Genomic DNA, 24,974 nt, shown 5'->3' with positions numbered 1-24,974 from the left:
ATAATATCCCAGTGCTCTCTTTGCTGTATAATTAAAGCATGAATTTCCCAGAGTTCGAAACTCCAGGGTAGTTTTATTGCACCTTTCACTATAAAACCAGGTAACAATGATGAAATTAAAATAGCTTTTTCCTTTGTGGTTAACGGTCTAAGTATCTTTTTATTTTTCATTGGTTCTCTTGTTCTGAGACTCCAGTATATGGCAGTGACAATGGGTTCACCCAGCCTTATTCTGAAAATAAATTTTCTATCTTTTGCAAGATATATGTTTCCCCAGATCCCTGGAACAAGTTGTAAACTTGTAACAGATGGTGATGAAGCCTCACATTTTTATACAATACATTTTAAGATTCTGCATCTACCGCATGTACCTTCCAAAGAAAATGACCTTCAATGAGAGAAGATACACTCTGCAGAAAGGAAGGCAGGCAACGGTGTTAAGTACATCTTTTTTGTACTATGAAAAACCTTGTTATTAATCGAAACTTTTAATGAGGATGAATACTCATTCCAATATTCTTACAATATTATGGCTTTTTAAAATAACTGTAAAAATAAGACACCTGCACGCATTAAAAAAAATATCGTCTAGAATAACATTTATTTTGGTTGAATACAATTCAGGACTTAGGAAAAAGTATTGGCATTACACTCACCAGAGACTTCAGAATGAAAGTTACTGACATTTTATTGATGTTTAGCATTTGCTTACCCAGAGAAAGGCTAAAACAACAACATGTCAAACAAAATATAAGGAATAATGAGCATGAATGGGTCCTATTAGTGTCTTATCATATAAAGAAAATGAAGATACAGAATGTGATATAGTTCAGTTCAAAACTATATTATAAATTGAACTGCCTGCCTACCCTGGCAATTCAAGCAGAGTTACAAGGTTAAAGTTTTGATTACTAATAGAGAAAAAAAATAGTTTTAAATATTAACATACTCACCTCTTTTTTCAACAGCTTTTATACACAGTCTTACAAACTGGGGGACTGTAGATTTCTCATGCTCACAAACCAAGTGCAAATGGGAGCCAAAAATTTGATCTACATTTGGGAAAAAAGAGGAAAATACATTAAGGCTTATTATTAGTAGTGGGATTTTTCTCTCTTCTGAACTTGCATATTAATTAAAAACTTAGTTATCAAAGATGAGCAGACAAAGTTGGAAACAAATCCTTTTTGAGTCCTAGTTGTCATTAACTTCTGCCATAGAACCAAATCTCTCAATATCTGCTGCCTGTAGCACTTGGATACTTCCCCCTGGCTTCAGGTTTCAATTGCCATTTACACATTGACCTTGACCTTTCTAAGGCTTGAAGGTCTCTGCATTTTGCTTGGACCTGCCATAAAAAGCGAAGGCCATTCTAGAGATACAGGTCCGTATCTTGCTGAATCCAAAATCCTGCATGATATTAACTGTTGGTCCAACCTTGAAACTCATATTGTTGGGTAGCCTGTCTCTTCCACGCGTACAAAGTTTCACTCTTGCCGTAGAGTACTGTAGGGGTGCAAGGGCTTCGTTACTTTGCATCATTAGGACTTACTAGAATTTCATCTCATCTTCACAAGAGTTTTTTTAATCATCAAATTACCTGTTTAAAAAATAGAAGGTACTAGATGTCTCTTGATGAGGATTGCATCTTACCCTAAGTTTAACTTGTGGTTTGTGTTGTTTCTTTGATGAATAATCATTTAACTAGATAATGCTACCTTTTAGTTTTTATGATTTTAAAGTTTTGATCAACTTTGAGTGTTGATCTTAAAACATATTTGTATAAGCAGGTTAAACTCTTTAGATTACTAATTAGCTTCCTCCACCTCACTTCCACTCTATATGTTTGAGAAATTATGAAAAGAGCAATCAGTAATGGGGACGTTGTCAGCTAGAATCAAAATGAATCAAACAGATGAGATAAACTACTCAATAGGAGCCAGCTAAATGCTCAAACAATAGGAGCGTACTATCATCATTTATCCAAAGAGACAGTCTCCATATAGCATTTCAGCAGAGTACTACATTTTGGAAATTGGCATAGAGGCTTTGAAAATTTTTGTATAGATAGCTGAAGGGTGCTAGCACAAGCCTAGGCTCTGCACAGCAAACCCAACAAGCACGCTCCCTTGCAGAACAGCAGGAGCTCCTGCTGTCCTCTACAGCTCCCATGGCACTGGATATTTCCTCCACAGTCAGTCCCACCATCTTCCACCGTAATCAGTTCGAGTGCTTCTTCCTCCAAGCAGCGCACCTTTTTCTCACTAACTGGCAAAACCCCATCTGTTTATTTTCTGCTTTGCAAGGAGCTTTGCTTTCCTATCGTTAATCACTACTATTTCTTACTAAGCTTAGATTTCAAGAGCAACTCGATTGCCTTTTCTTTCCTAATACCCCAGAGTAGGGAACAATCAGGCAAACAAGGTGGGGTGCATGGGATGGTTTGGACTTCTTGATATGTATCAGGGAAGTTTATTCCAGCACCTCCCAATGCATGTGATCTACATTCTGGTAGAGTACATCAAAGCCTGAATTTAAGTTAGTCGGAGTTTTGGCTGCAGAAGGGATGGAGGACTGGGTTCACAGAACTACGCTGAAGAAGGTTGTGTGCATGTGTGGCGTTAAGCATTAGCGAACAGTCTGTTACATGTTTTGGGGTTATGTTTCTGACAAAGCACAGTCTGGTTACATTTTCTTCATAAAACATTTATAGCTGCCTTCACTGGTAATTATATATACAGAGATTTATGATTAAAATGTACTAGCACTTCCTCTTTTGACATCTTAATTGTTTTTTAAAATTTTAGCAAAGACCTGTCAAATTCTTTGCATAATATGGAATAGTCTCCGATGTAAATTATGTTAAAAAGAAGTAAAAATGTATCTTATTTGGTGGACAAAGACATTTGTAAACAATTTCAGAAGCAAAACAGGCAAAGAACTGCACTGTGTTTAGATGACAATACATGAAGAACTGAAACAAAATTAATGCATGGGTGTTCAGCAGCTTCTCTTCTCTGTTATAACCACTTCATAACCAACTTCCAAGATTATTTTGCAGTTACTCTTTCTATGCCCAGTATGAAAGCACAATACTTGGTATTCCTGGGAGGAAATTTTGAAAAGGTTGGAAACTGTTTTGCAATTCTCACCTAGTCCATTGCTTCTTTTCTGTGTGCAGATTCTGTATCTTCAGCAAAATGCTTAACCTCATTTTATATACCTTTCAGTATATGATATAGTTACATTCTGTATCCTGCAGTTAAGCTTTAAAACACCTCTTCTTGAGAAAATAGGCACTCAGGATTTTTGTCTTGAATGAAGGGGCAGCAAATTAGCATTAATGGTTGCTGGGCATCAACAACTGTTGGTGAAACAATGACACACAACTGCTTTGGATTTTTTTTTTCCCCTTCTAGAAATTCACGAGTATTTATAAGTACACGATCTCATGAGTCATCCAAATACTCTGAATTCTGGGTACTCCTGAACCGCAAACTCTGTGACTCTCTCTAGTCAATTGATTTTTTGCTGGATCTGTTTCTGTACATAAACATGGGAACGGCAGTAGTTACACTGCCATATTTACACTCCTAGAGGTCACAGGGATAGTTGAGGAAAACTCAGTTAAGATTTGTTTGTGCAGTATTTTGAAAACAAGAAATTATAACAATGGCAAATTACTAACTTTTGTAAATCTGATTTATGTGTAACTAAGATTAAAATATTATTTTCTTATTCTTTTATAGGTGTGTATATACATTTTAAAACTAGTTTAAGGCAAAACTATCTGGGACATTTTTTCAAAAAATAAGAACTGCTCCCAAGGGGATAAAAGAAGCAAAAGAGCCTTTGTTTGATTTATTTGTGATAAGGCCCTTCAAAACTTCATTTTTTATGACTTGAAAAAAAAAGATGTACACAACACTCCTAACCTCCTGTTATGACAGTTTATGTTTCCTATCCAGCTTATTTAACTCAAATGCCTGGGAAATAGACACAATTACCACCTTATGGAATGCTACTTAACTTTAAATGCTCCCCTCTGAATAGAAATCCACTTTATCTTCTCAGAGTTATTCCAGTTTCTCAGGAATTATTTCCTCTATAGGCTCCTGAAATGCTCTTGTTTCATCATTTAAAAATTTAAACTAACAATTGTTCAGAAATATCTTTTATTAGAACAAAGGCAATTCCCATACAGTGGATTCTGTTCACAAGAGCTTGTACAAAGGAGCTGCATACTATGCCCATATACAGCTTTAATCATTCACTCTTTCAGCTGTTATCAATTTAAAACCAATGAAACTCCCACACTGAGTCCATTTGAGCAGTCAATTTTAATATCTTGGGGCATCTGTAGTTATTCTGAATTGGCTGCAAAAGCAGAACTAACAAGTTAAGCTCTAACCATAAGTCTACATCAGGCTGGTAAACCATACATCAAACACAGACAGTTAGTCAATACTGTAGTATGAAAAACCAACAAGCATTTTTAAGAAGAGCAATATATTCATAATATGTTTGGCGGTATGGTTTACATTACACATCCCTGATATCTGCGCATTAAACTTTCTATTTAAGATGGTGGGGTGCGTGACAGCTTTGCACATGGATATAAAATGAGACACCAGAAGAGGAGGGAATGGACATTCGCAAGTTGTATAATATAAAATGATGATTACAGCTGCAATGAATTGCTCGTTCTGGTGAGCTTCAAGTTTTCCCTGAGCCTGACAGAGCTACTTTTTTTGAGTAGCTCTCGCAGGCTGCAGCAAAGCCACTAATTCCGAGCTGCAGAAATCTAGTCTATGGGAGACAATACTTCTGGAAAAGAAACAATTAAAACAAAATCACTAAAGCCACATCCTCACTGAGAATGTCATTGTTTAACTGTTTTTGGTGTGCATGGATGAGATGTGGCCACACTTGGAAGGAACTCATACTTCAGTGTTTTTTATTAAAAAAACAGGGAAGGGCATGGCTAATATTCCCATTTCTCAGGGAGAAGCTCAAATCCTGACACGAGAGGAGAAGGTATAACGGTGTAGTGCCCAAGTTTTTAGAAACGTGAATTATATCTAAGTAATTCAGTGCCTTCCAGGAACAGAGTTAACTCTGCTACATCTGGATTTGAACTGTTGGACTACCAGAGCTTTGTATCAACATCTACATTGTTTTCTTTATATCTGTTTGAATGTTGGGAGGGAAAAGGGGGAAAGAGAACGAAAAGGCAAAATAAGAGAGGAATGTACAGAGAGAGGGACAGAACAGCAGTGAATTTTTTGGAGGGGGAAGGGATGTGGTTGGAAAGGGCCATATTCAGAAAGGTGACTTCTTTTAGCTGCTCAGTCTGTAGAGTCAGACATATTAAGTCAGACATTAAAATGATGCTGAACCCAGACTGGGCCTCCAAATAATGCCACGACGCTTTTACAATAAGTGGGCCAGGTCCTCAGCTGACTGAAGTCAGTGAGGTTGTCAATGGAGCTCCCCTGATTTATGCTAGCTGGGAATCTTGCCAGTCCGTTTAACTTGGAGATTTACTATATATCGTTGATCTGTGGTGGTCATCAATTTAAAAAAAATTACATTTGTGAACAGTTACTATTAAGTGGCATATGAGCTGCCAGATTTGTTTCACATTCTCAGAAAAAGGGAAAATAGAGAGTATTACAGGCACTGGTCTCTTTCATCATGACAAAGGAAAAAAAATGACTTTGTCCAGTGTTTGGCCATCCACAGGGTTTGGGAAACATACTTCCAAATGTCCATGTAGTGGTCAAAGAAAGAAAGAAATACCCTTGTGACCCACTGTCCTTGCAAGTAAAAGGAAACATTTCCTAACTTTCCCTAAGCTATTATGGGCACCAGATCACTTGCTAAATTCCTGCATAACCCAGAAGAATTACAGAACACACCAAAGGTAGGTCTTAATCTACTTTTTTGGACTTCTCATGAGCATTACACTCATTACGTTGAACAACTCCAAGGTCCGTTGAGACATATGAGACAATAAAGATGTTTTCCCTTGTCTGGAAATAAAATGGTTGGTGATCTCTGTGCTGCTATCTGCACAACCACCAACATATGCTGAGCCCTGTTCTATAGGCTATCAAGCCAAATCACAGCTAGTTCCTTTCACTAGCAATTGAGTGGCTTTTATTTTCATCTTGGAACAGTTGTAAGCATTCCAATTTTTATACTGTTTTGGGTTTTGCCTTAACTTAACTTACGAAATAAATTCTGTGAAGTTCCTTCGGTGTCTAGCTTTTGGGAAAAGAAAATCCACCTCCAAAAAAACTAGATTAATTTCTTGCCCGCTGCATAGCTGCATTTTCCTCATTTCCCACAGTGTCATTTATGTTAAGTTGTTATTCATGCTTTTTTACCATTTACTGAAAGTGTATTTTGTGATAGTCTGTTACCAACACAACCACCATAGCTTTAAAATCATGGTTTCACAGAAACATTTTTTTTCTTGTGGGCTAGAAAGGCTCAGAAATCAGGAAGTTAGCAGGCCAATATCGAGTTGAAGGTTGGCAATTCATTTTGGGTAATATTAAATCATGACAAAGCTCAAACATAAAGATCAAAGTTCAATTATAGACTATAAAGTAGTTTTAAAAGAGAAGATTTATATATTATTTTTCTAGCATATTAGTGCAGATTCTGTAAATTCTGAGAATATTTCAATCCCGAGGAACTGAGGACCCCTGCCCTAGCATATAAATTTGAACAGTTATTCTCAAAATAACTCTGTTAAAATGGCAGACATGGAACATGCTTCCTATTTACTGTTTCTAGGTTTGTGTGCATGTGTGGATATATATGAACATAAGTGTGCATATAGACACATACACATTATGCAAAAATACTGTGTTACACATCATCTCAGAAACAGTTCAAAATGCTTCTAGACCAAAGATATGTTGTGTAAGCATGAGTGAGACGGAACGAGAAGGACTGATGATCTTCATTAGAGCTCTCGCTGGAGCGTGAAAAGCCCCAGTCACCAGCCCATCACAATGAATGGAGCCAATGTGCTGTTCCCATTCTGGCTTCTTTTACGCAAAGGACTAGAAAGCAAATGGGACAGCCATGACAAAAATAACTTTTTGTCATGTAAAGCGTCAGCATGTCTTCATTTTCAGACCAACATGCAACTAACATTTACACGTTGGTCTGCTACATTCCCTTGTCTGATTATTATCCTCCTACTTCTTATTCTTCTCTTTTGTTAACGAACTACTTTATTTACTACATGGATATTTGCTACATTCTACATAAACAAAGTTTTGTTAGGAGTTAAAAGATAATCACATAATTTCTAGATTTTCTGGTAACAGTGTTGGCAGAACAAAGTACCCCAGGAGATCAAACTGCTATTTAATTTTGAAGCCTGTATTCCCAAATTTGGTTAATGCGGAGATATGTGTCGAGTCTTCTGGCCAAGTGTGTACACATCAGTGACTAACAGAGCCCAGAACTGTGTTTAAGTGAACTTACCACCTTAAAATGTATTTACTCATGACTATAATTTACGTGTTAAATTTATTGGAGTTTTGGTTCCAATGTGACATACAACGTAAAAAATCAATATAGATTTGAGAGCTTTATAGTGCCCCTGGCAAATATGAATAGCACTTGATGAAAAGTGAAGGTTTTCACAGCACCTACAGTGCCACTGCATCGGAGTAATTAACACCACACGCTTCACAGATATTTACATCAATTCTTCACCAGCACACAGAACAGCTCTTTGTCAGAAATTCGGTACCGAGATGTCCTGCAAAGCTTTAGACACACTTTTATTATGAGCCCCTATTTTAAGGGATTTACAATTCTGACAGAAGTATTTCCCTGTGGGATAAAAGTTAGTATGCATGTTCTCAGAGCTGGAGGAATTTTTTCTTGTAAAAATTGGTTAACATTTTTTCCCTTAAGAAACAAGCAAATAAATAGTTTTGAGAGGTTTCTGCAACCATTTAAGTCACCTTTAGAAAAATAAATAGATGCATCTTCTAATACAAAATTTGGCAAGCTTTTCATTTTTAAGCTGGATGGTTGCATTTTGTGATTTTAAAATATTCTAATGTGGGCCTAAAAATTAACATTTAAAAGTGGTCTCTGTATAAGCACTGCAACTGCATTTTCATAACATTTTAACAGATTAAGGGATAAACTCTGGTGAAGACAATGAAGGTACCTTATCAAATGAGCATTTCACATAGACTTACCGTAGATTGGAATTAAGCCGTGCTAACGAATCCTGCCTCATTTGCATGGCCAAAACCTAATCCTAATGAAACTTCATGGTAGATAACTAACGTGTTTTCTTCATGGTAATATTAGTTTGGTAATAAAACTGTGCCAAGTACCAATTCTGAATTACTGTGTCACAAATCATGCATTTTTGTTATCCATGGAAGACTATCCCAGGTAGAACCAAGCTATGTTTATGAATCAAGAGCTTAATGCAACTGTAGCCAAAACCAAATTCATCTGGCTTTCCTAGAGAGATATATTAGAGGATGGATTTGAGTTATGCTAATGAATCTGGATTTGTTAGCAGGGATCACATCTGATCCCTATGTAACACCGCAGGAGATTCATCAGCCACACTTTATTAAACTAAAAAAAGCCCCCTTAAATCCAGAAATTAAAAGACTATAAATTACTCCTCTATTACTGTAATAACTGAAACAAACTAACATGATGCAGTCAAATCCCACCCTCAACCCACACAGTACTTCAAAGAGGCAAAACCCTCCAATGTATTGAAATCAGATACTCTGAACGGGTAAGGACAGATCCTGAAAGTTTGGTGTGTGAGTGTGCACACCTCACACACATATATTTATGTATAAATGACATTTTTTTAATGTTTCTGTGGCAGTTAGAAGCAGAAGCCCATCACTAAGGCACATAATGATTTCATATAATGAAGACTTCCTTACAGTAAGCAACGTTGCACTGAACGTTTCTGCATGTATCTAAAGCATAAGAAGTTAATTCATAAAATCTTCTCCTTTTCTTCAGACATGGGCCCAGCTGGCGTTTAACTCTTGTGGCTGCTTTAGCTGTTGCTGGCTGGGGTCAATCTCTTGGCTCAGGACAGACAAGTTTAACACACACTAGCAACACCCCTTGCCATTTTTGACACACCACTGGAAAACTCACGCTCCAGAGATTGACGGGGGCTGCTGGCAAAATGCCTCTTTCTAGTCAATTTGCATGTGCAGTTGTGGGTTTCACACATAATAATTTGGGAGTGCGTAAATTTTTAAAGCATTATTCCAGACAATATTTGAAAACATGGCTTTGCTTGATTATTAGTGGTCAGAATGCTACTGCCTTCAAGTTAACTACCAGCTTCTTAGCAAAACGGTTACTCCTTGGATAAACTAACAAACACGTTTTATCAAAGAAACAATTCTTTAAGGATATGTGAAAGTGATGGCTGACCAACTTAACAAGAAATTGGAGCAGGAAAAAAATCACAGATTCAAAGCATTTATTATTCACTGGCACATATTTTAAATTGTTAAAAATGTATTTTGTTGGCAAGTTAGAAAAATAATGAGAGAAGACAGCAGAAAGTATTCCAGCCTACCCTAGAAAACAAATTAGTCAGCACAGCATCTGAAGTTCCTAGTTTGGATTCTAAACTATAAAACTATATCAACATTCTTTTCTTAAAAAGAAATGGAGTTGTGCAGCATGTTGATTTGCGCAGTGCATGGTGAGTACCTGTGTTAAATGGAGGGGCTTCTACCACATGCACACCAAAGCAGAAAAACTGAAGCAGCAGTCAGATAGCACAGAGATAGATGCATCCATATGTTGATTTTTTCTTTACAGTTCAGCAGTGTAAGTTTTATGAGATACAGCAACAAAACCATACCTAAGAAGGATTTGTCCAATGCACTTATTCATTTAACTGAGAATGAAAAATTCATTTGTGAATTTTTACTTTTTATTCCAAAAAAGTATATAAGACCAAACACACCTTTAATAAGTCCCTTTTCTTGCAATGTTTTCAAGGAGGGTCGTCGGGAGATGAACTTCTTTAATCTGCTTTTAACTCGGTTTCTGTCATTTGTGTCAGAGGCACTGTAGTTCAGTCTGAAAACTAAAGGAAATCAAAAGAAAAAGCTTCAGTGGAATGATATTTTTAAACTAATAGTAGTTTGCTCAAATATCCTTAGAAAATAATGGCTGTAGCCACCCTAGTAAAATCATGCGGTAGGTCAGCAAAGTAGCTGGTTGGATAGTACAAAACATCTGATTAATACTTTTGTGAATAAACATGATGAGTTCACTCTGCTGGTTATTCACAGAGTTCTATTATTTATTGCCCATAAGTATTTGGATGGCGACCAGTTTACTCATGAAATGTTCACGAATCCCACAAGTTTCACATGGATGATTTTTCAACTAAAACTCTGGACTCAAACTGTGCTATGCACTATTAGCTCTATACTACTTGTTATGAGAAAGGATGGATGGTTACACCACTAGTGAAGGACTGAATTCTCTTGCCAAGATGGATTAAACGTTATATATATATATTTAATGCAGTTATAGAAAACATGGCTATATGCCATGAAATGTGTGCAAGATGCATTAATTTATGGAAAGAAAAGTGTTCCCGTCCTCATGATTATATTTTATTATATTTAGGCATTTACCAAACTGAGAAACATTTTGAGCTCAATTTATTCCTGCTCTGTGTCAAAAAGACACAGAACCCAGCTGCAGAAAATCCCCTGGAGGAAGTTTCAAAGGCATAAATTTAACTTTTTCTCTGCTGAGGTGCTTACAGGGCACCATCATAGCTATCAAAATAGGCGGTATTAGTAGGAAGGAGAAACTCAGCATGCTCCAGAAGCAGCAGCTATGCCACGGGAAGACCTTCTCCAAAGGTTTCCCTGAACAAGCAGATTTTTAAAGTTTTCTAACAAATCACCTGAGCCTCACCACCCTTGAATAACCGTTGTCCTCTGTCCTGGGCTCTCTCATCCTGCCCATTCCCCCAAATGCTGGGCAGGCTAATGGGGCAGCCAGAGCTGTACAGCCTTCCCTGGCAAGGACCTCCAGCTGAGGGAGGGTTGGCTTCTGCTTTCTGAGGAAAGAATAGCTTTCCATCTTCTCTTGAAAATCAATCAATCAATCAATCCACCAAAACACAGTATTCTCCACAGGTTGAACTCGCAGGAGTTGGTCCATTGTCCCTTCAACAGAATTTCTAAATAGTACCCTGGATAATTTAGCTGTGGTTACAGAGGTGCTCCCTAATCTCCCCATCCAGACTGAATCTCCTCTGTAATGCAGTGATCTTCATATAGAGGATCCAAGGGAAGAGAGAGAGCAAAAATAAAATTATGATCAATATTATTGGGCTATTTTGTAGCAAGAAGTTTTGCGTAAGTTATAAACAGAACCAGAATGTTTAAAGGTGCACAATTATAAAACAATGGCAAGCTAAAATAACTGGTTAAGCAACAGTAACAACCCTGGAATATTGTGGTTTACATTACAAATCTGATTTTAACAGCCAAACTTATAAAATGGTTTACGCTTTGCTGTTGTCAAGGGAGAAAAACTTGCCAAATTGTTCATTTTAAGTAAATAGAACATAGCCAATTAAGGAAAGCAATATTTAAACACATGCCTATGATGATCAGAGCATAGTTTGCTTCTGATTTCACTACTGATTTTAACAGAAGAGTGCTCCATTTTCCCACAGCACTAAAATGACCCCACACATACTTCCACAAACTAGTAATCACACAGGACAAATAAAAGGACACTTTACTGGAAAATACACAGCTTGGTACAATAATCCATCACTTATGAAAAATAGAATTCACATTTTTTAATGGTAGCATTCTTGGAGTGATGTATCATAGAATATAAAGATTAGCATTCAATTGATGGTTGGTGCTTTTTTAACATTATAGTGGAGGACTTTTTGTTCGAAATTGAGCAATCCTTGGCAGGGACAAGCTAAAATTCCAAGTCACTTGGCTGTACTATAAAAAGAACAACAAATGGATGTTTCTAATTCTGCATCTTAATGGTACTTTGAAACAGTGAAGTGAATTGTATTTAGTTTGGGGACTCTCTTGTTGCTTAGGGTCATTCTGTCCGTAGCGATTCACGTTTAGGTTTGCTTTTTCCTGACTTACAGTGAAGCTTTCCCAGTGCAAAGGAGGCAGGAGTGAAAACATCTCTTAAGTCACTTAAGACGCCTGCCACATTTCCCATTCTGCGGGACTCTGAAGCGTTTTATGCCCGCTTGAAGTACATGCTTAGCTCTGAGTATACACCAGATTTGTTAAGATATTCTAACCAAAGTGAACGTGGTCGTACTGTGAATGGTAGAATAGGGGATCTGTGACTTGACAGCAGGGTAAAGATCCCTCTGTTCAGAAAGATGCGTTAATCCAGCTGGAAGTTTTATACCTGAAACAGCAATTATGGTGTTAAAACTACATCTAGAGGTAGGAATAATTATTGTCATGGATACTTTTGTATGTTCTGTGTTGAGTTGTGTAGCACATAGTTAAAAACAGCAGCAAAGCTAATTTTGATGAATTTCTTATTTTATTCTATTAAACACGTGTGAGTCACCAGAGGGAAACTCCAAGCCTCCCAGAAATTCAAGGGTTTAGATAACATGTTCCAAAACCAAGCTTAGCCAGAAATATTCTTGTTGGGATCTCATTTACAAATATTCCTTCTCTTGCCAAACCATTCTTCTCGCGATATCCCCACATTAAAATGACTTTGCTATTATATTTGGAAGTACAAAGAGGACCCAATGTTGCTTCCAAGAGAAAAAAAAAAGTAGTTCTAAAACTCAAAAACCACAATAAATATTTTTTGGAGTACCTTCCTTTTTAAATTTCAGGTTCTGGATTTGGCCAGAAGAATCCTCCATGAAAGAGAGCTGGCAAATATCAAACAACATAAAAAAGTGGAAAGCATTTCCATACAGAAGTAAAATAGGACACTTAAGGACCTAAGTATAAAATAATAGGAAATAAAATCTATTGCTTGTTCTACTTATGTAGACTATATACTGCATAGGTATGCCGTTTAATTCATTGTACTGAATAAACTCATATCCTCAATTTCTGAAGCTACTCACACTGGCATATCCACAGAAATGCTTCAAAACCAACACAGAACAGAAGGATAATTCCCCTCCCTTTGCACAGACTCTTCAATTAAATATTTCTTATATTGCACTAAAAGCTTCTGAGACAGAAAAAGGAAACACGTGCTTGCTCTTGTTGGGCCAGGGCCTTTTACAGTACATGTAGAGGGGAACCTACCAGAGTCCACTGTTACGCTAAATTTCTTCTGCAAGTGGGTGCAAGGACACTTCAATCCAGCAGCAAAAACATAACCTGCATACTGGCTGGCTTTCATGTTTGGCTGGAAATGAAGTTGGACCCTCAGATCTAGAAAAGCATTTCTGATAACTTTGGTCACTTTATTAGGTCTCTGTTTATTCCACAGATGGGAAAGGTATGAAGGGACAAATGGAAAAATGGCAAGATCTTTTCTTCAGACAGTTTGCTCTAGAATTAAGATATGTTAAATCACAACAGCTTGTCACATTAGGGAAGTGTAATACAGATTGGGTACAAAAAGAAAATAGTATAAACACATCGTTAGGCATAAAAGAAAGAACATATCTTTGGCCCTTAATGTTGGACAGCACTGTAATAACATCAGCTGAATTAGGAAGGATAACTATAGGCTAAATTCTCTGAAAAAAAATTGCACCAAGAAAAAACTGACTTGTCTTTGGGCCTATATAAATCCTCTGAATATTTATTCAGTGCCACAACTCTGGCCTTAATATTACATATTACATATAAATAACAGGAGCATCATGTAAAACCACACAATAAGTCTGTACAAGAGTTTTTACACAAGAAGACAGGTGGAAGGAAATCATTAATGCATTACCTCCAAATCACACAGTTCTGCAGAAATAGTACCATCAGAGTCAATGGAAGTTTTGAGATGTACAGATGAAGAATTACTTGCTATAATTTAATGCCCTAAATTGTATATACGATGCAATGAGAGTAAACATATTATAATTTAAGCAGGATTAAGCAGTGGCTAACATATTTGCAAGGTGAAGTTATAAAAGCCTTTCTCCAGGGTTTTGGCATGACTACAACTAAAAGAACCAGGCAAGGCTCTAACCTTTTCAGGGCAAGGATCAAAACTTTTATGTGATTACTTTCTGTGAATTTATTTGTGTACCTAGACAATATATTTCTAGCAGACTGTTTTTCCTGGGTGTGATGTTCTGGGCAGAGCCTGAATGATTCAGAAAGTAAAATGTTTTAATATGTTCTAAACAGCTCCATATTTTACTGGCAGGATTTTGTAACTCCATATAACATGATCTCACATTCCTTCCAATGACTTTTATTTCACTCTTAATTTACAAAACATTTATACGTAATCCCAAGGGTTTACCTATGATTAATACCTGCCAGGTACAGTATATCTGAACACTTCTAACGTGTTGAAAGCATTGGTTTTTGAAGAACTATCCATTAATGACTTTCTGAACTGTGACAATGGATATTGACAGTGCTTGTCAGACTAAAGCACTATTGATTGTCTCACATCATGTGTATTGCAAAACCAATTTCTTCCAAGTACCTCTTCCTAACTGAAATACGTTATTATGATGCCCATCTGTTTATTATAACACCCAAAATTATTGTATGTAATTCATTCGGATGGAAAGGGCTCATACAGAATGAAGAGCAGCAGTGGGAGTGGATAAGGCATTAAGAGATTCAGATAGCTTTACATTTGTACCTTCTCTTCCATTAGCCTTGTTCTGCAGGAAAAAAAACACAACTAGTCTGGACCATGCAAATTTTTTTTAATACTCCTGAGGACTTTAAGATTTCGGGAAGTTCTTAGAAGTGGAGATGACTTGTAGTATAATGATAACATCCATAAACTGAGATTTAATAATTCTTTTCCCAAGGAATACTAGAAGTGACAAGCTTGACCATTCAAAATACAGAATACATTGATCAAAATCCTACCTACAACTTTCTTAAAATACATATGAACAGATCCTTGGGCTTAACGGTGATCTCTGATGTCTTAAACTAATCATTTTCTTAAGTGCTTTACAAACTCATATCCAGAGTCCTCAGCAGCATCTTGCAGGACTGAATCAAAGCTCAGATGGCAAAAGGGGAGGTAGAAGCAGGTCTCTATGACTTTGGATAATGAAAGTGCCAGTCTAACAGCAGAACTATCACATATGTGTGAAAATATTAATTTAAAGGAATTAATTAGTTAATTAATTAATTTCAAGTAATGGGAATGCTTAATTGCTGAGTGTCTCATCCTCCTGAAGAAATATATCTTAACATGCAGAGGCGTATGACTATGCCTACGTTCCAGGAGACACTGTAATTTAAGAATGTATAATGACTCATGACTAAGTTTTATTGGATTTCATTTGAACTCAGAATTCAACATTTTTTCAGGTTTTTTTGGCCTGTGGTGGATGTGAAACTACTGCTAGTCTTTTAAGGAAGTAGCAACATGCATTATGGCCTGTATAAATAGTTAGTTTTTCAACCAGCACCAAAGTTTTGAGAGTGACAAAACCAAGTCCCTGCCTCCTTCCTTTTCTTTGTGATGCTCTGAGATGGAGTCAATAAAGTCTGCTCACTAAGGATAAAGAATTCACTTCACCTACTTTATTGAGCTAAAGACTTTTGTCAGTCTTCTTATTTTATCCCTTAGTGAAATTCCTGGGCAGGTCTCATGAGTTGTCCCCACACTATAATTACTATATCTTTTTTGTAAAAGAGCAAAATGAGAGGCAGATACATGGTCTGCTTTAAGGCACTGTACAAGTGATTGGTGGGGAAAATGCAGGAATCAGGCATTACCCTTAATCCCTATGTTTATGATAAGCTTTAAAATTACAGATTTTATAACTACAAAGCATAGACCCAAGAACTGTAGCGTCAGATGACAGAATGGATATCACCGGCCAGGAGATGCTAGGAAGATTTTGTTTGTACGGGCACTGAAGGACCTGAAGTCATTCAGGTTTATGGTCTTAAAGCAGATATTTGCCACAGCAAGTATATCTGCATTTACAAATGTTTATGAAGCAAGCTCAGAAATAAACAATAAGACAAAGAAAACAGTGATTATATAGCACAAATAACTTTTCTGTAATATGACAGCCTAACAACTTAAGTGCTCAGTAGTGTCATTACACTTTGTGAAATTTGTGTGCATTAGCAGTAAAGATTCAATAAAATGACTATATAATTCATATTATGCATCATGCTTTTATGCATATAAACTTTTTAAAAATTTTGTCCCCCACTAATAATAAATGGAAATAAATGAATAGTGTGTTAAATATTGCACGCTTACATTGTGAAACAAACTGGCACTCCCCACACAGCTTTTCCTAGTAGTATTCATACCATAAATATTTAAAGAAGTAAAGCAATATTTCTGAGTATGTATTGGATTTATAAAGGAAGATCATACCAAACTAACCTGATATCTTTCTTTAATAAAATAAATGGGTTTTTTTAGAAAAGGAAAATGCGATAGACCAAACCTGTCTGGACTTCAGTTGTGTATTTGATATGATGTCAAATGGGAAATTAGTAGTTAAACTAGAGAAGATGTAGAGAATTAAAACAGTAACTGTGAAGTGACTAAATAAGGTATTAAAATGAGCTTTGTTGAAAGGAGAACTACTGTATCGAAGGAAAGTTACCAGTGCAAGTCCTTAAATATTCTTGGAACTGATCTTTGTGTTTTCATTAATGACTTCAATAGAAAATGTAGGAGCGTTCAAAAAATAGATGTTGGTGACTCATGGCTGGGAAGCATCATCAGCTGAGACAGGAACTGGGATATCGGATGAAATCGTAGTGACTTTGAGACTGGAAGCTGGAGAAACCAGATTAGACCTAATACTACCCAATGCATGGTCAGAGAAGAATTAATACAAAATACTTCTCTCTTATGAGTGTGCAACCTTGGACACTCATGTGTGAGATGGGAATTCATGCCAGAAAAGGTGCAGGCAGTGGCCGTGAGAAGTACCGGGAGAACGGGCTGCTGAGCTTTCGAAAGCAGACGGGGAGCTTGGCATGTTTGGCCAGCTAGAAAATGGCTGAGAAAGGCTGTGATTGTTCTCTACGAATTTGCTGGTGGGGGTGGGAAAAGGAGCAGGAGAGGAGAAGAGGACAGCAGGGAGGGAGAAGAGCTGTTTAAACTGAAGAACAATGTTGGCACAAGAATAAATGAGTATAAACTGGCCATAATACGAAGTTCTAAAACACCCTTTCAAAGAAGTCGTGGTGGCAAATAAAATTAAAGAATTTAAGATGAAGCTTAATAAATTTATGAAAGGGGACACAGAACACGGTACCTTGTGACAGGAGGGACTGGACTAGATCACCCAGGACATGCCAAGCCTTTCTTTCCACAATTTTTTTGGTATTGTCACAATATTAGAAATGCTATTATACACACTTAACTTGAATATAAAAACCACAATGCCAGAAATCAATGAGTTCGTTTTATTCATACAGTATGACCAGTTTATGTTCATCTAATGTAAAACATATGGGACTTGGATGAAAACTGCTGCAGTACACAAAGTCAGACTCTTCGGGCTCTAGGAAGAGAGAGTACAGCGTGCTTGGGAAGGGGAAACTGGTCTCTCCGAGCTCGTGTCAGGGATTAGGACTCTTGACACAGTCTCTTTGCAAAAAGTAGCTGCAGTCCTTTATCCCCCATGAACTGAGGAGGGCAGTTTTGTACGAGCACAGATCACGGAGGACTTGCCTGATCTCAAGCCTCCTTCGGTAGCTGCTTTCTGTAAATTTTCAGGTAGAGTGATCTAATTACAGATGAATACAGGCAAAAGGCAGGAGCATGATGGAGATGCTTTTTGCATTTGGTGTAATTCTCTCCTTTAGAAAGGGTTGCTAAAATTCCCAGGGAAATACTCAATAACTTGGATGGTCTAACACATAGGAGTTGAAGAGTGGTTCTTGCCCTTCACTACCTGGGTGACTCAGTGCTGCCCTGTTCCAGTGTTTTCAGCCATACGGTCTCATCCCACTCATATAAAACACGATAGTTATTGAGGAAGAAAATTACAATATTTGAATTAATTACTTTTGAAGTTGACATATATAATATAAAAATATAATTTAAGCAGACTTCCCAAAAGAAAACAAACATGCAATTAAAGGTTGAGGAAGACAGAGCAAGGAACTGAAGACTATTTCCAGATCGAGTTGAACAAGTAATTTACAAGTAATGCATTCAGGGTTTTTTAGAATATGGAGTTCCGTTTGTTTTCTTCTGTTGTGGAATATATGTCAATAACTTTCAAGTCTTTAAGCTTACCTCCTGACTGAGTTAGTCTAAAAAAAAACCCTTTTCAACCTTTTGCAAATCATATGAATAGTCATCACTTACGCTAAATTGCTCAGACAAAAGGACAAGAAAATTATACAGTTTCTTTTTCTATCAGGAGCACCAGATAGACTGTTATGCCAAAAGAAAACCATTCTGAGTGGCTGGGTACTGCCGGCCATGTGTGCACTTTTAACTTCAAAACCTACATATAATTCTGCCTTATGCTTTGGAAAACAAACTAATTATCTGTAGAGAACAAGGGAGACTTGGCATTGCTGTATTTATATCACCCTTGTTAAGAGTCATACAGATGATTCATGTATTTAAATTTAGACATGCGCTTGGATACCTTGTTGAATCTTTTATTCAGATCCGATCTTATGGGACCTTTCCAGAAAGAGTATCATACCAAAGAATTTTCTTTTTATTGAGACGCTTATCAATTATATTTTGTACTTCTAAATTTAAAAAGTTAATTATTTTAAAATTTAATTATATTTCCATTGCACTCAGCCTCCAATTATATTCATAACCTTATATTTTTTGACCCATGATGAACTTCTAATGCTTCTCATACAATAAAGGATAGAATCAATTCATAGTGCAAAAGTTATGAAAACCAACATGTTAAAATTGTTTATTGCCAATGAGAAATGGTAGTGACATTCATCTGTATATTTGTTGTTTCAAACCACAAGTTCCAGTATATTTTTCTCTTTTAATACAGCAAGTTTAGTACTTTCCAGAGAATGTAGATGTGATATTTTATGAAGGAGAAAGGCACACCCATTATCTTTAAAGTAATCAAAAAACTATCTAGCCAAAGACCTGAAATCCATTTGCTGTACTCTGTTTATATGTTGACTCTACTTTATCAAATTATCTCTACCTCAATTAAATCATTAGAGTGAGTATAACTGAAGAAAAGATCACCCATGAGCTCATTCTTAAAAAGAGAAAGTGAATGGATTTAAGAATCCTTTTTACTTCTTACCTTAAGTGAAAGTTCTGATAAGAATCTCCAACATCTATATTCACATAAATATAAGCCTTAGACAAAGTGACCTTTACTGCCGTCAACTTCATTTTATGTTTCTATAGAAATGATTTCTATTTGTTAAAGCACAATTGATTTTCAAACTTTTCGGCAGTTACAGCTCTTGGCTTGCAAGGTAGTGTCACAGTTGCACTGCGAGGACACAGGAAGGACTTCCACTAAAGGTGCTCTAGGATCTGCATAAAATAAACATAAAAACATGAAGCAGACCAAATGGAGGCTATAGCTTTTGTGTGAGCCTACCCTATGGAGGCTGTTAGTGGGAGAAGGTGCCTTGTGAGATACGTCCTCTTTCTTGGGGTGAGACAGTGTAATTACAGGAGGAAAAGGAAAGCCCAGAAGGAAGCTGCTGGTATATTTAGCCACATATTACGTTATAATAGTTTATGTTGTAAATTTGACTGCTTAGCTGAAAGCTCTGATTCCAGTGGGTTTAAGTAAGGTGTGGGCTTTTTCAGCATTGACTTTATCAGAAGTTGGTCTTCTAATAAAGATCAGGTCATAGAGTTCAGCTGTGTAACAGCAGATAGAAACTATACGTTGCCCTCTCTCTTCCTTGTGCTACCGAGCGCAGCTTCGGCCAAGGTGCAAGGTGGTCTGGGAACCCTGCTTCTGGCTTTCTACAGCACCTATCCACTCTCCCTACAATCTGGTGGTGGCTCCTTCTCATCACACAGGCAGTATGAGGGCAAGATCTGGGTCGGTGTAGTTAGGACATGAGTCCGAAGAGGACACACAGATGCGGTCAGCCGAAAGCATGAGTAACTGGGACCCCACAAACGAGCGTGTCCTACACGGCTAGCGCAACGAGGTTGCTGCAGCAGTAGCTGGGACCCCAAGTCCGCCTGGCCTTTGCGTAGGGGCTCGGAGGGGGAGACCTCCAGAGACACTGCAGGGCATGCGGTGACATTTAGTAGTTCATCCGGTCTCCAGAACAGCTGCACTGGAACAAGCTGCCCGAGCAGGCAAATAATTACTATGTATCATGATCTTTTCCTGAAATAAAATCAGGCCAGTCATCACAACAACTTTGAGACACTTCAATCAGCTACATGTGGGGTTTGCATGGGTGCACTGACTCTGTGTTTAACCAGCCATGGTTAAAACCCAGACAAAATGTTAAAAAGATACAATAGAAGACTGTTTTAGCTTTAAAATTAATGTTCCAGCTGACAAACTGCACAGGGGCTTAACCTACTTTAGAACATATTTAATAGCATAATTTAGTCTCTAAAAGGAAAAGCAAAATAACTAACGATGGACAAATTTAGAGGTCAAATCTAGTTCAGATAAACATTCAAAAGTTCAGATGTTTAACCAAACCTTATCTTGTCCATGAAAAGCCTCAACTGAAGAGCTCTATCAAATATAAGCAAAGCACAGAAGATTGTGACAACTTTTCCTTACAGAAGGTAAACTATTAACAGGAACCAGCACCTTATTGCAGCCCTCACGTGTTAAGCAGTTAAGCATCAAAGCAAAACCAAAACATTTTCAGAAAACTGCTTCGTGGAAGTAGTGATATTTGGATGAAATCCAATACAGAGAAAGGCAAATAATATTAAGGGGAAAGATAATATAAATGCAATTAGACTATCAACCAATAAAACTTAATCTATGCTTGATAGTTGAAACCTTCCAAGCTTAGAGAGAGTAAGGAAACTGGAGATCAGAGGACTCTGCCTTTTGAAGTCTTGCTGTCCGGATCCCGGGGACCATATTCTAGCTGAGTATTTTAAAGACATTATGAATATTCTGTCACAGAATTAGAAAGCTTTATTATTATGAATGACCTGTAACTTGAGCAGGGACAGCTACAGATGAATTCCAAGTAAACAATTGCTTGGAAAAGGTGAATTCTGCTAACCTAGTTTTCTGGACTAAAACCTGCAAAATAAAAGATATACAAAGCTTATTTTTGCAGGAACAGATCTTCTTAACTTCTTGGAAACCATAGCAATGAGACAAAGATTTTGATTTAAGTGAATGTATCGACAGCTTGGGAAGACAATCAAAGAGAGATCTTGAGATCATCACCTGCACTACTTAAATTTTAGTCAACTTTCTGGTCCTTCCAGCTATCTCTTCCCAAGAGAAAGCCTGGGTGCTGTTCAGAAGCCAGTTTACTCCCGAGATTCCTCCCAAAAGGTATTATGGACAAGACAGCACCAAGTTTCTCTGCCTCTGCTTTACTCTGCCCTTTAACTCTTATCTCAGAAGGCATTTTACCTTCAAACATAATATTGCATGTCTACTTATCAGACACATTCACCACAATGTTTTAAAAGCACCAGGCTGGTGGGATGCATATAACCATCAGTTTATATCAGACACACACATTAACAACACCAGGCATCACAAGGTGACCAGAGAAGATCTGAGGAAAAGCTATATCTGAATAGGACACAGCCAGCACGGAGCGATGTGGACACAAGCCACATGTTCCTGCACCCTGAGTGAAGTCTTTTATTATAGATACCCACCAAGCTAAAGGTTAACTTGCTCTGATTTATATTTTTGTACCTCAAAGCCTGCTAAATGGCAAATGATTCAATCTGCATCTGGCTGCTCTCCTTTTCTGACCTGCCTGCATCTGGCCACCTTCCCTTAGACTCTGGGTCCGTGGACTGGAGTATAACCTTCTTCAGCAAAAGTGATTATAAAACATATTATCACTGTGCGATTGCAACATATATAAACTATAAAGCTTTACATGCAGAGACATACTCTCTCTAGTAGGGCTTCATCCCTGCATGCTTTTTAAACTATTTCTGTGTTCTGGACAAAGTGTCTTCATGAATTTCGTGATAATTTCAAGATAAGACTTTTTCTCTCCACTTTTTTTTCTTTAAATGTATTTTAAATTGTTTTGATTCCATTTATTTTAAATGTGCTGTTTGAAGAGAGTTGCTCAGGTTTATAAGAATGTTACTTTTCTGTATAAATTGAACACCTTAAAAATTAATTACAAAAACTATTATCACATGTAGGAACACATGTTATATGCTATAAAAAGGCTTAAGGCAGGCTTACTCTTTGGTTTTCACAGAGAATGCATTGGTTGCAAAAGATTAAAGGAGAGCAGGATCGACATGTTTGGTGGTTTACTTTTTATTTCTAAAAAAGTGGCCATGAAACAGATAAAAACAATCCCTAGACTGTATCAGGTGAACCATTTCCATATGGAAGAGGGAATTCCACTTCCCACAGCTGTGGGAAGACCTTGCCTTGAATATCCATGTGCAAGAAATACGGACTGAAACTGGAACAGATTCAGAAAAGGGCTATTTGAGATGATCAGGAAAAAGAGCAGCAGCCTCTCATAGGAAAGGCGACTACAAATCTTGGCTGGCTTAGACTACCAAACCAAGCAGGAGAAGGAATAAGACTGCTGTCTGTAACTCTATTTGGGGTGGTACACCTGAGACAGAAAAGAACCGCTGAAAACAAAGAGGTAGCTAAATACTGACACAAGAAAACATTTGTACCACAAGTCCATTTAGGCTGAAAATTAGAATGCTTTCAGCTTGAAAACTGAAGTTTTGGAACATTCTTCCAGCCTGAGCTGAGGGGCAAAAACATTACTACTGAATTTCATTAATTATGAAAGGAATCAAATGAGGTAGTTGTTTTCAAGAACTGGGGAATTGATTCAATGCTACAAAAAGTCTGTCTGAGGCAGATAATGCTATGTTACACTTTTCAATAACAGTAACGCAAGTGAATTCCTCTTGGGTGAATCCTGGGCACACTTAAGACAATGGCCAATGGAATTAATTAAATGGAGCCAAATATTCTTGGTGGTGAGGGGAGCTGCTCATATGTCACAGCGTTCTCTTCAGCATCAATATTTAAAGGCAGCTAGTTGGAATCTTTCACTTAATTGAGAAACAATACAGCATTTAACCCTTCAGTGGTATTCCACCCTTGGGCTTTCAGAGGCACGATCTGTTTATCTGGCACGTCATCAGGCAGCTGGTGGAACAAATAGGAGATCCTACAAAGCACATCCCTTTTTAAAGCGTTAATACGCCCTGTCCAGGAGACAGTACCATGCTTTCATCCATTCAGTTGGTCTTTAAATATGTGGGATTGAAGGTCATAATTTAAATTAACTACGCCCTCCAACTTGGAAAGTACAAACATTTAAATGATTTCCCCATGGGGAAAAAGGTGAGTCTGGGCGGTAGGTATTCCTATCTAGAGCCTGATTTACAGTCTCTCTAACTGAGCTTAATTTAGACTTTTATAACCTAAAAACCTCCTTATTTCTGTCACATTCCTCCTAAAGTACCGGGAGGATTGCATCTGGATTAGTTATAAATAGTAGTGAAACTTCAGAATACAGTGTAGTGTGAGAATCATTTTTTCTGGCTACAAACTTGCAATCGGGGTAGTCATTTCAATAATTACCACGAGAGGCTTCAGAATTAGGCTCACAGGAGTGACGGAAAGCTGGGCTGGCTCTTCCTTCCCAAAGAACAAAGCTCAGCAAGTCCTTCTCACTTGCTCTAATTCTGACCTCTCTCCAAAGGCAGTAGTTTAAAATATTTCCCGTTGCAGTGAAAATGCCTGCATCTATTTAGGCGTTATCAATTGTCAGCCTATATTCTTTCCCTGTGGAGGCAAAAAATGGAGATATATCAACGATGCAGGTGATGGAGGGTCAAGCAGATATAACTGTCTGCATTGTCTATTGCTTTAAACTATAAAAATCATGACATTTTGCACAATATACATCAAACTTGAGTTTTAATTCCTAATGTAAACAAAGATCTACTTAGTAAGGAATTAAGAGATTGCACCAAACCAGTGCAAGACATGTTGGATAGTTGGGCTTAAAAGTGATAGAGTCAGAGTAAATATCTTTTCCTCATCACAGGAGTCGACCTCACTTTTAGTACATGGAAGGGGCACAACTGCTTGACTCCAACAATACCTAAAATGCTCATGATTTCTTTGTGATCGCTTTTTCCAAAGCAAGTGTGTGTTTGAAACAACCACTACACATTTTTCCAAAATGTAGTTTTCTTGAACACTGTGTCAGTACGTGTAGTTCAGTACGAAAAAACTTAAAGTAATCATGACTATCCAGTCTCTACTTGCCTCCATATCAAATTTATCTTGAGTGCTCATGTAGGAGTTTATTTTGTTAAGAAAAATATATGGTGTCTCTCTCTTCTTTGGAACAAAGAAAAAATATGGATTTGTAACTTCTTTTTTTTCTTTAAACTTAGGTCCTTCAATAGTGTTTTGAACAAACCTAAAGAGATTTTAAGACAGTCATTTTGTATTATAACATTCCCATGGGTCGTATGTATGATCGTCTTTACTAAAGCTCCTTTCAGTCCCCGTTGAATAAATATGCATTTTATTTCACTAATCTTGAAACAACAGGAATAAAGTTTACCCAGGTCTTTTATACCTCAGAGAACAAA

The 24,974-nt window shown here is 37.3% G+C and overlaps 1 protein-coding gene across 1 annotated transcript in view; it reads right to left on the bottom strand.

Moving 5' to 3' along the window:
- The window catches only part of ARHGAP15 (Rho GTPase activating protein 15), a 312,415-nt gene that overhangs the window by 127,192 nt on the left and 160,249 nt on the right, over positions 1-24,974 (bottom strand). Inside the window, exons 8-9 of the mRNA XM_050899944.1 lie at positions 10,012-10,134; positions 953-1,051 (exon numbers count right to left, since the gene is read on the bottom strand). Of these exons, the coding sequence (XP_050755901.1) occupies positions 953-1,051; positions 10,012-10,134 (222 nt within the window). The remainder of the gene's footprint in view (positions 1-952; positions 1,052-10,011; positions 10,135-24,974) is intronic.

Source organism: Gymnogyps californianus, chromosome 7, assembly GCF_018139145.2.
Source record: "Gymnogyps californianus isolate 813 chromosome 7, ASM1813914v2, whole genome shotgun sequence".
Lineage (NCBI taxonomy): Eukaryota > Metazoa > Chordata > Aves > Accipitriformes > Cathartidae > Gymnogyps > Gymnogyps californianus.
The sequence above is the reverse complement of the archived record's forward strand: the minus strand, read 5'-3'. Positions and strand labels throughout refer to the sequence as shown.